General features: G+C 43.4%; 1 protein-coding gene across 13 annotated transcripts in view; it reads left to right on the top strand.

Annotated features, from left to right (window-relative positions):
* Window positions 1–2,225: 2,225 nt before the first annotated feature.
* LOC139574020 (polycomb protein SCMH1-like) overlaps window positions 2,226–15,518 on the top strand; it is a 47,664-nt gene continuing 34,371 nt past the window's right edge. For 2 of the 13 annotated variants that reach the window (XM_071398137.1, XM_071398134.1), the window contains exons 1-8: window positions 2,227–2,528; window positions 2,848–2,954; window positions 3,818–4,061; window positions 6,697–6,765; window positions 7,050–7,130; window positions 8,676–8,746; window positions 9,872–10,106; window positions 10,697–10,785. In XM_071398137.1, coding sequence (XP_071254238.1) covers window positions 6,741–6,765; window positions 7,050–7,130; window positions 8,676–8,746; window positions 9,872–10,106; window positions 10,697–10,785 — 501 coding nt within the window. In that variant the 5' untranslated portion in view covers window positions 2,227–2,528; window positions 2,848–2,954; window positions 3,818–4,061; window positions 6,697–6,740. Of the gene's footprint in view, window positions 2,529–2,847; window positions 2,955–2,974; window positions 4,062–6,696; window positions 6,766–7,049; window positions 7,131–8,675; window positions 8,747–9,673; window positions 9,757–9,871; window positions 10,107–10,696; window positions 10,786–15,518 lie in introns of those variants that run through there. The other 11 variants (XM_071398128.1, XM_071398127.1, XM_071398125.1 and 8 more) reach the window with 11 other exon arrangements.

The following is a 15,518-nucleotide window of genomic DNA, read 5'->3' as shown; positions in this document are numbered from 1 at the left end:
TAAAACTGGATGATAGGAACACTGTGGACAATTTTCAGCAAGTTGCAACATTGAAATACAGAAATAAAGACTTTTCCATAAACAAGGTTCAAATCATGTTTGATGCACTCTGTAAGTAAACTTTTTGCGGTACTGTTTAAACACAGCTTCACCACGGCACCGATCCTGGTTCATCCGGACCCTTCCCGTCAGTTGTGGTGGAGGCCGATGCTTCGGATGTCGGAGTGGGGGCTGTTCTGTCCCAAAGTTCTACCCTGGACCTTAAGCTGCATCCCTGCGCTTTCTTCTCCCACCGCCTCACCGCCACGGAGAGCAATTACGATGTGGGGAATCGGGAGATTCTCACGGTGAAGATGGCATTGAAGGAATGGAGGCACTGGCTTGAAGGGGCGTAACATCCGTTCATTGTGTGGACCGACCACAAAAACCTGGAGTATCTCTGCACAGGCAAGCGCCTCAAATCCATGCAGTCGAGATGGGCCCTGCTGTCTACCCGGTTCAACTTTTCCCTCTCCTACCGGCCGGGGTCCAAAGAACATCAAGATCGGATGCCCTGTCTTGCCGCTATAACCCCACGGCTAACACCCCGGAGCCTGAGACCATCCTTCCCACCTCGTGCCTGGCGACGGCACTCAGCTGTGGTATCGGGAAACAGGTCCGGGAGGTGTAGTGGTCCCAGCCGAACCCTGGGGGGGGGGGGACCCAGATAACCGGATGTTCATGACTGACGCTGTCCGCTCCGTGGTCCAGGAGTGGGCCCATTCCTCCAGGCTTGTCTGCCACCCGGGCTCCCGGCAGACCCTGGCCTTCGAGCGACAATGCTTTTGGTGGCCTACCATGGTTCCGGCTTTTGCCGCCTTTGTCGCCACCTGCACGGTCTGTGCAAGGAACAAGACCCCTCGACAAGCTCTGGCTGGCCTCCTCCAACCTCCGGCTGCCCATCCCTCATCGGCCCTGGTCTCACATTTGCGTGGACTTTGTCACGGGTCTCCCCCGTCTGATGGTAACACAGCCATCCTGACCATGGTGGATCGCATTTACAAGGCTGCCCACTTCATTCCTCTCTCCAAGTTAACCTCTGCCAAGGAGACCGCCCAGCTCAAGGTGCAGCATGTCTTCCCGATCCATGGACTGCCCGTGGATATGGTCTCTGACCGCGGCCCTCAGTTCTTGTTCCGGTTCTGGAAGGCGTTCTGCACCCTCATTGGGTCATCAGCCAGCCAGTCCTCCGGGTTCCACCCCCGGTCTAACGGCCAGTCGGAGCGAGCCAACCAGGACCTCGAGATCACCCTGCGCTGCCTGGTCTCCGCCAACCCCACCACCTGGAGCCAGCAGCTGGTGTGGGTGGAATACGCAATCAACACCCTTCCCTGCATAGCTCGGCAAATTTGTCAGAGGAGCGGCAGACGGGGAGAGAGAGAACGAGAAAGCAGCATCCTGGAGTGCTGGGTAGGAGTGAGGATGTAAATTATGCGTTAAATGCACCATTTACCACGGCAGAGATGAAAAGGACAATAGGTAAGGCTGGGTTAACTTCACCTGGGAAAGATGAGTGGTGCTATGTTATGTTGTCCCATCTTCGTGATGAGGCACTGGATAAGGTTTTGGTGTTGTACAACACAGTGTGGGAGGAGGGGAAACTACCAGGCAGTTGGAAGGAGGCAGTAGTGGTCCCAATCCGGAAGACAGGGAAGGACACAACGAGGCCAACAAGCTGTCAGCTAATAGCTTTAATATCACATGTATGTAATATTATGGAATGTATGATTACAGAGAGGCTAACTTGCTTCCTGGAGAGCAGGGTGCTAGTATCACCACATCAGAGTGGGTTCAGGAAGGAGAACTATGGACCCAGTGCTCTGCTTAGAATTATTATTTTTATTTAATTTATTTAATCTTTATTTAACTAGGCAAGTCATTTTAGAACAAATTCTTACAATGATGGCCTACCCCGGCAAAACCTGGACCAATTGTGCGCCACCCTATGGGACTCCCAATCACGGCCAGATGTGATTCAGCCTGGATTCGAACCAGTTGAATAGCCAGTTGAATAAGCCAGATGAATAAGTCCTTAAATGTGATAGGAAAGCATCCAACGGGAAAGTGTGTTATCTTTTTTAGAGCAACGGGGCTGGCAGGTAGGATTTAGTTTCTCCCTGTCTCTGGCCCACACTCCAGTACAGTAGGTGGCGGTAATGCACCATAACGTTGGATGCCAACCGCCGATACAAATTTAAAGAAGAAAAAACATGGCGGACAGCCACTAGCTCAATCCACATAAAACAATACACAAACATTTCAAAGCAAGGTAAACAGACGTATATATTGTTTACACGCTATCCTCTTTTTAACAAACACATTTTTTAGCTGGTAATTTAGCTAGCATTTATTGATGCTGATGTATTTATAATCAGGCCAACGATAGATAGCTAACACAAAGTCTTCCCGTTAGCATGCTGTGTCGACGGAGCTAGCTATCTGTTGGAGCTAGCTATCTGTTCGAGCATGCCCATGTTATTGGCTTGGAGGTAGGTACTTCTTATCCTCACTCTTAAATAAACATATTTGCTGGCTGAATTTCTTGCTACCGTGATGAATTGCTTGGCTTTTGTGTTTTCCCATGTGTTGGCTCTGTGTTTTGAATGGAACCATTTATCTTATCCTAGCTAGGCTAACTTAAAAATCGGTATTTTAGTCATATTAAACAGACTAATGATGGTAGCCAATTTTCCTTATAGATAGTACTGCATTGACGTGGGTCATTATCAATAATAGTGGTAGTAGAAGCGAGCTGGTTGGTCTGTCCTACCTAGCAGTTAATGACGCTGTTATTTTTTTTCTGGGAAGGAAAAAGGAGGGAGCTGGTCGACTTCCCCTTGACGCAATGAAAAAGGCGCACTTCTTTTGAGAGAACCAACTGATTACACGTTTGAAGACTGTTATGATCTTTTAAGGTTTTTTATAGCATATTATGATTATTGTTTTTTGTCGCATTCTCCATTTCTATAGCCTACTATTACATATTTGAAACCGTTATAGCCTAGTATTGCATCTTTTAAACCGTTATTTATGAACACTTGTCAGTCCAATGTAAACTTAGCTAATGGTAGCTAGCATGCAAACTTACAGTAACTGAGTTTATGGCTAGCTTAATTTAGAAGTCTATTGGATTGCCAGCTGAAATAATGTAGCTAGCTACTTTGCTAGCTTGATACAGTTACTGATGCAGTGCTGCTGGTGTGTATGAATAGTCAGCAATCTGTTATTCTAAACCAGTTAAGGAGAAAAAACAGAAAGGCTGCAAGGTTACTTTGTTGTTGATATATATTTAAATGGTTAGTGTGTTTAGTGTGGCTACTTGGTAAATATGCATTAATTAGTAAATTTGCCTTTATCTGCTATTAATTTCAATGTCCTGGCTGCATGCATTTTATAAACACAGGATTTGTGAGTAGCTGTGTTTTGATGCTAAACAAATCTAGTCTACTTTGAGGACCAATATAATTTCAGCCACTTGTTTGTCTGACCTAATGACCTATGTGTCGTAGCCAACTGGTAGTTAACCTAGGCTCAGGGTTAGGGGCCAAAGCATCTCAAGTCAAGGATAGCCAGTCAGACATCCCCTGCCTGGTCACCGTTGTAAATAAGATTTTGTTCTTAACTGACTTGCCTAGTTAAATAAAAGAAAATTAATTCACAGTGTACTGTGTCATAAACAACACTGACTTTAGATAATTTTTAAGATCCAAAACAGATGGTGACCACTTGAAATTAATACCCTATATTGGCTATAATGTTACCCATTCTGTTTCTCCAGTCTGGGTCCTCTTGTTTTGTCAATACCCCAACGGGTGAGTTTTCTGATTCTCCCAGAGCTGCTCTGTCAACAGTGAGCCCTGAGTGTGTTTGGGTGGGTGACTGAGGTCTGCTGACAGCTGGGGCCACCTCTTTGTTGTACCCTGTCGTCTGCCTCCAACGCCAACCCCCCTGCCTGGCTGACAGAAGGGGAGAGCGTTAAGCGCGAATCCGTGGGGAAGTCAACCTGAGCATCCACAAATTAAGTTAGTCATTTCCAAATGAAACACGTCCATAATTATCCTTACGGTCTATATGTTGGAGTTCATGCTTTTTGAAACGTATAAGTAGGAAATTGTATGAATTTTGACCATTACAGGACGCCAAGTCGCAAAGATATTTCAGTCAATTGTATTTCATGGCTTTTCGAAAGGGCTTGGGGGGGAGGGGCATGGCCTAAGGTTGGACGGTATCCAGAGTTTTATACTGTCAGTGTTTCCCTTATATGCATTCAGCAGCGAGTCAACACTGCTGCTAAATCGGGGCCGCCACTGCAAAAAAATATATATGTTTATTACACAGATTTTTTTTTGTGAGCTGAAATAAACGATCCCAGAAATTTTCCATATGCACAAAAAGCTTATTTCTCTAAAATGTTATGGACAAATTTGTTTATATCCCTGTTAGTCAGAATTTCTCCTTTGCCAAGATAATCCATCCACCTGACAGGTGTGGCATATCAAGAAGCTTGCAGTACGTCCAACCGGCCTCAACCGCAGGCCACGTGTATTGTGTAGTGTGGGTGAGCGGTTTGCTGATGTCAACGTTGTGAACAGAGTGCCCCATGGTAGTGGGGTTATGGTATGGGCAGGCATAAGCTACAGACAACGAACACAATTGCATTTTATCAATGGCAATTTGAATACACAGAGACACTGATGAGATTGTGAGGGCCATTGTCGTGCCATTCATCCGTCACCATCCTCATGTTTCAGCATAAGGCCTGGCCCCATGTCGCAAGGATCTGTACACAATCCCTGGAAGCTGAAAATGTCCCAGTTCTTCCATGGCCTGCATACTCACAGGACATGTCATCCATTGAGCATGTTTGGGATGCTCTGGAACATGTATGACAGCGTGTTCCAGTTCCCCGCCAATATCCAGAAACTTTGCACAGCCATTGAAGAGGAGTGGGACAACATTGCACAGGCCACAATCAACAGCTTGATCAACTCTATGTGAAGGCGATGTGTCACGCTGCACACCAGATACTGACAGGTTCTGACCCACGCCCCTACTTTTTTTTTTAAGGTATCTGTGACCAACGGATGCATATCTGTATTCCCCGTTATGTGAAATTCATAATTGGGGCCCAATGAATTTATTTAAATTGACTGATTTGCTTAGGAACTGTAACTCAGTAAAATCTTTGAAATGGTTGCATGTTGCATTTTATATTTTTGTAGCTTATGCCTTCCCATACCATTACCCCACCACTTTGGGGAACTCTGTTCACAACATTGACATCTGCAAACCGCTCGCCCACACAATGCCATACATGCTTGTCTGCCATCTGCCCGATACAGTTGAATCTGGGATTCAACCGTAAAGAGCACACTTCTCTAGCGTGCCAGTGGCCATCGGAGGTGAGCATTTGCCTTATGAAGTCGGTGAGGACGACAAGCATGCAGGCGAGCTTCCCTGAGACGGTTTCTGACAGTTTGTGCAGAAATTCTTTGGTTGTGCAAACCCACAGTTTAACCAGCTGTCCAGGTGAACGATTCCACAGGTGAAGTCCTGGGCCAGCGTGGTTACACGTGGTCTGTGATTTGTGAGGCCGGTTGGACGTACTGCCAAATTCTCTAAAATAAGTTTGGAGGCAGCTTATGGTAGAGAAATATACATTCAATTCTCTGGCAACAGCTCTGGTGGACATTCCTGCAGTCAGCATTCCAATTGCACACTCCCTCAACTTGAGACATCTGTGGCATTGTGTTGTGTGACAAAACTGCACATTTTGGAATGGCCTTCTATTGTCCCCAGCACAAGGTGCACCTGTATAATGATCATACTGTTTAATCAGCTTCTTGATATGCCACCCCTGTCAGGTGGATGGATTACTTTAGCAAAGTAGAATTGCTCACTAACAGGGATGTAAAACTTGTGCACGAAATTTGAGAGAAAAGCTTTTTGTGCGTATGGGTAATTTCTGGGATCATTTATTATATTGTTTTATGTCCTCCGGATTTGAGAAGAAAGATAAGTTCAACAGTGCCTTAGTTCTCACACAGCATCCAGCCTAGCTGACGCGATGCTATTTTCCAGATTTTTTACCACATTTCTTCTCTGGCCTTTGTTGATTTAGTCACCCTAATCTTTGTCATCCTACAGGAGTAAAAACTCCAATAACCTTTTAATGGATTAGGATAGAGATGTGGTTTGGACCATTAGCTTTCTTAGGGGAGTATCTACACAAGTAACATACCCATTGGTCAAAAGATTAACCTTTTATTGGACACCATAGACTCTAACATCCATAACGGTAATTTTTGCTTCATTTCTCCAACATGCCAATATTTAGAAGTCAGTTATTTCGGGGTTATACACTTCCCCTACAGACATACACATCAAAACTTTAATTTCAAATGTTTTTTGTCCATTCTGTTAGAAATTAAATTTCGATTTTTGCGTGTAAATGTGATGTCCATAATGCTGGAATCACCCTTAAAAGGCTAACCAGGCTAGCACTAGTATAGGCTACACCAGACTGGCTTCTTGAACACAATAATGTACAAGAAAGGTCCAAATTGGACCTAAATTCCGACCTAACATGAAGAGGGAAGTATCAAATGGTTTGTGTTTACTTCAATGTTTTTTCCCCCTCTCGTTTCCCTTCTTTAGAGAGTGGACTATTGTGTCTTGAACTTAGTCAGTATTACTGGAGCATGAAGAAGCCAGTGGCACAAAAAGGTAATGTCATGTTAAGAAATGGAATGCAATTGTCCATTTGAAAAGCATAATGTACATCTTCTAAGGATGCTGCTCAAGAAGGGTCCTCTATTTAGCCTACTTTAATGTCTGTATAGAAGTCTCAGATGCTGATGTGATAGTTTGGCCTCACACATCTCATTGACTGTTGCTAAAGATCAAGTGTATTTATTCTAGTTATGAATAGATAGTTTCATTGAATGGTGTCGGCTAGCCTTTGAGGTTAAGTGTGTCTCTGAAATGTTGTGCCCTGCTCTCTCCTCTAGCTGTTGAGTGGAGAGATGGCAGGCGGATCAAGCATGCCCGAAGTGGCCGTCCCTCCCGGGTCCCATCGCAGTACCAAGGAGGTACATTAATTACCACACACACCAACTTTCTCAGATTAATCACTGCTGAATGAAAACAACATTCTGAATCAAACGCATTCATATTCAGTTATAACCAGGAGTTGGAACAAATTATTTTCCAATTGTTTCGTTCTGAACAGAACCACCATTTTTTTCGTTCCGTTCCACTGTTCCGACCAGCAAAATAAAGTTCTGAACCGGTTCGAATCCCCAAAAAGTACTGCTTTATATTGTTATTTTCTGTTCCTTTTTTTAACCTGATAAATCATTTATTTATTTTTACATTTAGCTCATTAAATTATTGCGACTGAAATTTTGCGGGGTGAGGAGAGAGCAAGAGAGAGTTGAGGAGGAGGCTTGAAGCGCTGGGCATCTTATGACATGCATTATCTGGGTCCCCAGAATTATACCTAGGAGGAGCGGCTTCTATAGAGGAACTTTGAATATCCTTTGACCTATATAGCTAAAAAGCAAAGCGGCACAAGAATTAAAAACATGTCTTACCTTTTTGTAGTTAATAAATCTAACGCGAAACGTGATAACTAGGCCTATAGTATCCTTAACTAGCATTGGAAAAGTTAATCCGTTCTTCTCTTGCTAATTAAAAATCTCTCCCTATCATCTGAATCACGCTTGTAATGTCAGTACAGTAGCCTATGCTTCGGAGGGGCAGGTAGGCTAAACACACACACACACTGGCAAAGATTTTCAACTTGCAAGCAGATACTGGAATATGTTTCTGCGTGACTGAGTGAGGGCTTTGCTTAGATTGTTTTGAAATATCGGTTCTGTTCCGGAACAGTATGGATCACTTTCTAACCCGTTTCTGTTCCTTGAAAAATGTTGTTGTTTTCGGTTCTGTTCCCTGAACCGGTTCTAACCCCTGGCTATAACACTGTTCTAAAGGCGTCAGCATGCTTCAGTTTGACTGGCGGCTAGCTGAAGTCAGCTAGACGAACCAAACAAGTGTGCTAAGCATTCTACCTTAAAATACCTTCGCTTGACAAATAAGAAGAAAGCGGCAATAGTACTGTTTGTCCATTTTGAGACGCCGTAGCCAGTATACAAAAGTCAGAATTAGTCTAAGATAACTCAAGAAATCTGTAATTAATTTCGAAGTTTTTGCAGAGGCGATCTTAGTCACGCAATTTTATAAGATATTTGGTGCAGTATTTCTCAATGAAAAAATGTGCATGAAAATGAGTCGTCTCTCGTTGAATGACAGCAAAGACTACTGAAGAATCCCTACTGTTCACCAACAAAGGGGCGTAGACTTTGGCTACCGACTTCGGCTTGCCTCAAGAAAAATATGTGTCCCCGAACAACCGAGAAAAAAAACCTTACTGAAGTTCAAAACGAACAAACACGTCCCAAAATGTTGCCATAATATATGCACGAACTCTTCCGAACGGTTTCGGCTGGGAAGGATGGGGACACTTTAACAATAGCACATACCATAACACTGAACCCCAAAACCACACCCATTCACACAAAACATAACGGTAGACAACATAAAGCAGCCATTGTACTTTTTCTGTCCCACAGGGCACTTCAGTTGGGACAAATACCTGAAGGAAACAGGTGCTAGTGCTGCACCTGCCCACTGCTTCAGACAGGTAAGCCCCCCTAATCAGACTACAGTATATCCTCCTCACCAAAATCTCATGTCAGGGCATGCTACTACCCTATGTGAAACTTCTGCTCCTGAAATTATTTTAAGCCATTCCAAACCATGGCATTTACAGAGTTTGTAAGAATTATGACCAACAAGCAATATGAGATATAAGTTAACCCTGGCAGCCTAAGTCTCACCAGTGACAATGAGCAGCATCTATATGTAGCTCAGGAAGACCAACGTCTTAACCAATGTTCCCTCTAAGCTGCTTGGCTGCGCAACACCAGGACTGCCGCACTGATGAATTGACAGGCGGTGCAAGGGTTACAATGGGGGAGTGATAGCTTCCTACAAGAGCAGAAAACCTGTATATATCTAGTCTTCTTTGAAAAGTGGGTCAGTGTTGTATTTTTAGACAGGCTTGAATATGCAAGGAAGCTAATGGGTAGCCTGCGTTTTTGTTTGATTCTCTGTATGGTAATAATAATTAATGTTATTTTGTAAAGTGGTTTCTTCCATCATGCAACACAATGTTCAGTCACCTATTTGGTGTTTAGGCTACAAACCATTTATTATTTGGTGACTTGAGCTTTTGGACAGGTACAAAATCTGTCCTCCTGATCTGAAGGAGGTTAATGTCAAGGTTAATGTCAAGCCCTGCATAATGTTTCATGACTGTAGGATATATATATAATAGAAATCAATAGCTATTTCCATGTTGCTCCATTGGTTTTGTTTGTAGGCCTTTTTGATAGGCCTATATTATGCCCTAATAGCCTGCTTGGCCACTGACTAAAACTATCATTAAAGCGGGTACAGCCAGTGTTCACAGTAAACGTGTACAAGTTGCACAGAATGCTCACAACATTCACATTTCCACTCACAAGACCTGAAATTTGCTAAGTGGCGGGATTTTTTTTAGGGAACCATTAGGCTAAGAAGAAATTCCCTCTTGGGTCGAGGGGTGACACTGATTTCAAGTTGCGTGCAGGGCTACCTCATCACCACAGCGTGAGTTCAACTCACCTTCGATACGTAGTCTTGCTTGATGCTGTCTTCCTATCTCAGCATGTTGAATCTGTCCAGCATCATTGCATGCCTCTCTGACCTTCCGCTACCTCTCCAGGGTGCAACACCTCCAGTGAATGAGTTCAAGGTGGGCATGAAGCTGGAGGCGCAGGACCCTCGGAATACAACGTCAACCTGCATTGCTACAGTGGTGGGCCTGACGGGATCGCGGCTGCGTCTGCGCCTTGACGGCTCCGACAACAAGAATGACTTCTGGCGCCTGGTGGACTCGTCTGAAATCCAGCCTATCGGCAACTGCGAGAAGAACACGGGCATGCTGCAGCCGCCATTGGGTGAGGAGGAGAGAGAAACACATTTTCACACAGTCACACACACACACACACACACAGTCAGACTCTCGATACTACATACCTATTATGGATATGATGCGCCCTATTTTTTAAAATCTTGGCTCTTTAAATTGTTTGCTATCACACAGTGCTACTGATCTTCCTCAGTTGGGTTTACACCAGACTGATATATACTGGGGTCTATTTATTAGTGCACACTGTAGCAAAACGTTTTGCAACGGAAAATATTTTTGTAAATAAATGAGAGTTTCTTATTGGACAAATTAATGTAAGTCCCTCCCTGTTTTGGCCCATTTGCATCCATTTGGTTTCTAGGCTGTATTTATTTTCTAGGCTGTATCACAAACAGCCATGGTTGGGAGTCCCATAGGGCGGCGCACAATTGGCCCAACGTCGTCCGGGTTTGGCCGTTGTAGACCGTCATTGTAAATAAGAATTTGTTCTTAACTGACATGCCTAGTTAAAAAGGTATAAAAAAAAAAGTAAGTAGACCTTTGCGTAATAGTGTAAAGGGTCTCGTCTACTGTGTATGGATGAGAGTTTTTTGACAAGAGTCTGTATTTCTCCCACAGGCTTCCGTCTGAATGCATCCTCCTGGCCCATGTTCCTTCTAAAAACACTCAACGGAGCCGAAATGGCCCCAGCACGCATCTTTCACAAGGTACCTGTCACAAAGCTGCACACGCTCTCGATATAGACCTGTTTATAAGGCATACCTGTACACATATACACACTCTCTTTCCCAGCATATACACCTATGTAGCTAAACTTTCCATTGATGGCCATTTGTATTTATGGCTGTAGATAACTTTAATCAGTTTAACGGTACAATTAACACAATAACTGGCTTATGGAAGCACTTCTCTAAGTGAGAGGTATATTATATATTTCTTGTATGGCTCCCAGGGCGAACCCCCCACCCAAAAAAAAGCACCATTCGGCACTAACAAATTTTTATTCAGACATTTGGAACAACACAAATAAATAATCATACCTTTTAAAACTATATAAATCTAAAAATATATACAAAAATAAGACTCATAAATATCAAAAAGAAGTAACAAAGACAAATGGAAACGTGTGTTGATTTGGCACTTGAGCATCAATACATTACCCATCCCCCAACACTGTCAACCAGGAGTCAAGACTAAACCAATTCACCTTGGTGGTGTGCAGACTGGTTTTATATTATACTTAACGATTTTGCACAAACCAGAAAAAAATGCAACAATATGTCTGTGAAACTATATATTCACAGTATAATGAATTAATTTTGGTTTAATTGGTAGCATTTTGTAGTGTGACTGATTTTACTAATTACATTAGTACTGTACAAAGTTAGAGGTGCGCTATTTGATAGATTCCCCCGCTCCCCCTACCTCGGGCTTCCAGTGGGGAGACCTGAGGTCAACCTACCCCCGTCTCTCTCCCCATCTCACACTTCTGAGTGGGAGACCTTCCCAGGCCATAGCCTGCCTAGCTCACAAACTAGAATCAGGGTGCCCACTCCGACAAGGTTAATTGATCCACAGTCCCTCACGGTGACATGATATCATTGACGTGACCTGCAAATGAGCGATAGAAAACCGATCGCGCAAATGTCTGTTCAATCGCGCAACCGCACCGTGCTGTCCCCGGCACGATGCCCTGGGCGGGTGCCCATGTTGCCTATACCTAAATTCGCCACTGGGCCTAGCTGTAAAACAGCCGAGGTGATAGAGCAACGACCCTGGAATAAAAATCTAAATGTGTATGGGTGGAGAGAGGTTTACAGGTTTTTTACAGGTTTACTCGCTCTGGATTGTCAGTACTGTATGTATTCTTGGCTATCGTGCCATGGCTGTGTCAGAGTCGATTGTAAGTTAAACTTGTGTATTCCTTTATGGGTAGTGTGATGTCCAAGATTACTTGCCGGCATTGCCGTTAGAATGTGTTTATTTTTCCTTCTTTGTTTTTTTGTCAGAATTAAACAGGATATAATGATGACTACATGAAATTTGTCCTGCATGTAATGGACGTTAAGAACTGGTCTTGCGATTATATATATACAGTGGCAAGAAAAAGTATGTGAACCCTATGGAATTACCTTGATTTCTGCATAAATTTGACATAAAATTTGAACAGATCTTCATCTAAGTCACAACAATATAGACAAACACAGTGTGCTTAAACTAACACAGAAATTATTGCATTTTTCTTGTTTATGTTGAATACATAATTTAAACATTCACAGTGTAGGTTGCAAAAAGTATGTGAACCCCTAATGACTTCTCCAAAAGCTAATTGGAGTCAGGAGTCAACGAACCTGGCGTCGAATCAATGAGACAAGATTGGAGATTTTGGTTAGAGCTGCCCTGCTCCATAAAAACACTCACAAAATTTGAGTTTGCTATTCACAAGAAGCATTGCCTGACGTGAACTATGCCTTCGAACAAAAGAGATGTCAGAAGACCTAAGATTAAGAATTGTTGCCTTGCATAAAGCTGGAAAGGGTTACAAAAGTATCTCTAAAAGTCAGTCCACGATAAGACAAATGGTCTATAAATTGAGATATTTCAGCACATTTGCTACTCTCCCTAGGAGTGGCCGTCCTGCAAAGATGACTGCAAGAGCACAGCGCAGAATGATCAATGAGGTTAATAAGAATCCTAGAGTGTCAGATAAAGACTTACAGAAATCTCTGGAAGATGCTATCATCTCTGTTGACGAGTCTACAATACGTAAAACACTAAACAAGAATAGTGTTCATTGGAGGACACCATGGAAGAAGCCACCGCTGCCCAAAAATAGAAACATCTGAAGTTCGCAAAAGAGCACCTGGACAGATGAAACAGATGAAACTAAAGTTGTTGTTTGGAAGGAACACACAACACTGTGTGTGGAGGAAAAAAGGCACAGCACACCAACATCAAAACCTCATCCCAACTGTAAACAATGGTGGAAGGAGCATGATGGTTTGGGGCTGCCTCAAGGCCTGGACAGCTTGCTATCATCGATGGAAAAATGAATTCCCAAGTTTATCAAGACATTTTGCAGGATAATGTTAGGCTATCTGTCCACCAATTGAAGCGCAACAGGACAACAACCCAAAAGACAGAAGTAAATCAACAACAGAATGGCTTGAACAGAAGAAAGTATGCCTTCTGCAGGTCAGTCTGACCTCAACCCGATTGAGATGCTGTGGCATAACCTCGAGAGCGGTTCACACCAGACAACCCAAGAATATTGCTGAACTGAAACAGTTTTATAAAGAGGAATGGTCCAAAATTCCTCCTGACTGTGCAGGTCTGATCCACAACTACAGAAAACATTTGGTTGAGGTTATTGCTGCCAAAGGAGGGTCAACCTGTTATTAAATCCAAGTGTTCACATACTTTTTCTAACCTGCACTGTGAGTGTTTACACAGTGTGTTCAATAAAGACATGAACAATTATAATTGTTTGTGTGCTATTAGTTTAAGCAGACTGTGTTTGTCTATTGTTGTGACCTAGATGAAGATCAGATACCAATTTATGTAGAAATCCAGGTAATTCTAAAGGGTTCACAAACAATTGTATCCATTGAACTGAGCAGGCTGGGGCTAACATGCTTATAGCCTTGCTAGGACTTTCTAAATATGAGCATGCATTTATAAGATTGTGCTGTTATTATTTCTATTATCTATTATTGTAACTTTTTTTTCAGACTGTTTTCCCTGTGTTATTTCGTTAGTTCTCCTAAAAAGCACCCTCATAGATATTTATGTTATCATGGGACTACCCTCATTTCCCTCTGGCCAACGCCAATTGGCGGCCAAGGGTTTGCATTAGGGCACAAATGTGCGTCATGAGTCAGGGAGATGGTCTGATGGTCTTAGTGACAACAGACCTAGATATGGGGGGAGGTTTTAGTGGATGGAATATTAGGACAATTGAAAGTTTACCAAGTTGCAGCTACGGTATGCTTAACAGTGCAAATACAGTGAGGGAAAAAAGTATTTGATCCCCTGCTGATTTTGTACGTTTGCCCACTGACAAAGAAATGATCAGTCTATAATTTTAATGGTAGGTTTATTTGAACAGTGAGAGACAGAATATCAACAAAAAAATCCAGAAAAACGCATGTCAAAAATGTTATAAATTGATTTGCATTTTAATGAGGGAAATAAGTATTTGACCCCTCTGCAAAACATGACTTAGTACTTGGTGGCAAAACCCTTGTTGGCAATCACAGAGGTCAGACGTTTCTTGTAGTTGGCCACCAGGTTTGCACACATCTCAGGAGGGATTTTGTCCCACTCCTCTTTGCAGATCTTCTTCAAGTCATTAAGGTTTCGAGGCTGACGTTTGGCAACTCGAACCTTCAGCTCCCTCCACAGATTTTCTATGGGATTAAGGTCTGGAGACTGGCTAGGCCACTCCAGGACCTTAATGTGCTTCTTCTTGAGCCACTCCTTTGTTGCCTTGGCCGTGTGTTTTGGGTCATTGTCATGCTGGAATACCCATCCACGACCCATTTTCAATACCCTGGCTGAGGGAAGGAGGTTTTCACCCAAGATTTGACGGTACATGGCCCCGTCCATCGTCCCTTTGATGCGGTGAAGTTGTCCTGTCCCTTTAGCAGAAAAACACCCCCAAAGCATAATGTTTCCACCTCCATGTTTGACGGTGGGGATGGTTTCTTGGGGTCATAGGCAGCATTCCTCCTCCTCCAAACACGGCAAGTTGGGTTGATGCCAAAGAACTCCATTTTGGTCTCATCTGACCACAACACGTTCACCCAGTTGTCCTCTGAATCATTCAGATGTTCATTGGCAAACTTCAGACGGGCATGTATATGTGCTTTCTTGAGCAGGGGGACCTTGCGGGCGCTGCAGGATTTCAGTCCTTCACGGCATAGTGTGTTACCAATTGTTTTCTTGATGACTATGGTCCCAGCTGCCTTGAGATCATTGACAAGATCCTCCTGTGTAGTTCTGGGCTGATTCCTCACCGTTCTCATGATCATTGCAACTCCACGAGGTGAGATCTTGCATGGAGCCCCAGGCTGAGGGAGATTGACAGTTCTTTTGTGTTTCTTCCATTTGCGAATAATCACAGAAACTGTTGTCACCTTCTCACCAAGCTGCTTGGCGATGGTCTTGTAGCCCATTCCAGCCTTGTGTAGGTCTACAATCTTGTCCCTGACATCCTTGGAGAGCTCTTTGGTCTTGGCCATGGTGGAGAGTTTGGAATCTGATTGATTGATTGCTTCTGTGGACAGGTATCTTTTATACAGGTAAGAAACTGAGAATAGGAGCACTCCCTTTAAGAGTGTGCTCCTAATCTCCGTTCGTTACCTGTATGAAAGACACCTGGGAGCCAGAAATCTTTTTGATTGAGAAGGGGTCAAATACTTATTTCCCTCATTAAAAT

The sequence above is a fragment of the Salvelinus alpinus genome, chromosome 4 (assembly GCF_045679555.1).
Source record: "Salvelinus alpinus chromosome 4, SLU_Salpinus.1, whole genome shotgun sequence".
Taxonomy (NCBI): Eukaryota; Metazoa; Chordata; class Actinopteri; order Salmoniformes; family Salmonidae; genus Salvelinus; species Salvelinus alpinus.
This window is presented reverse-complemented; position numbering and strand designations above follow the sequence as displayed.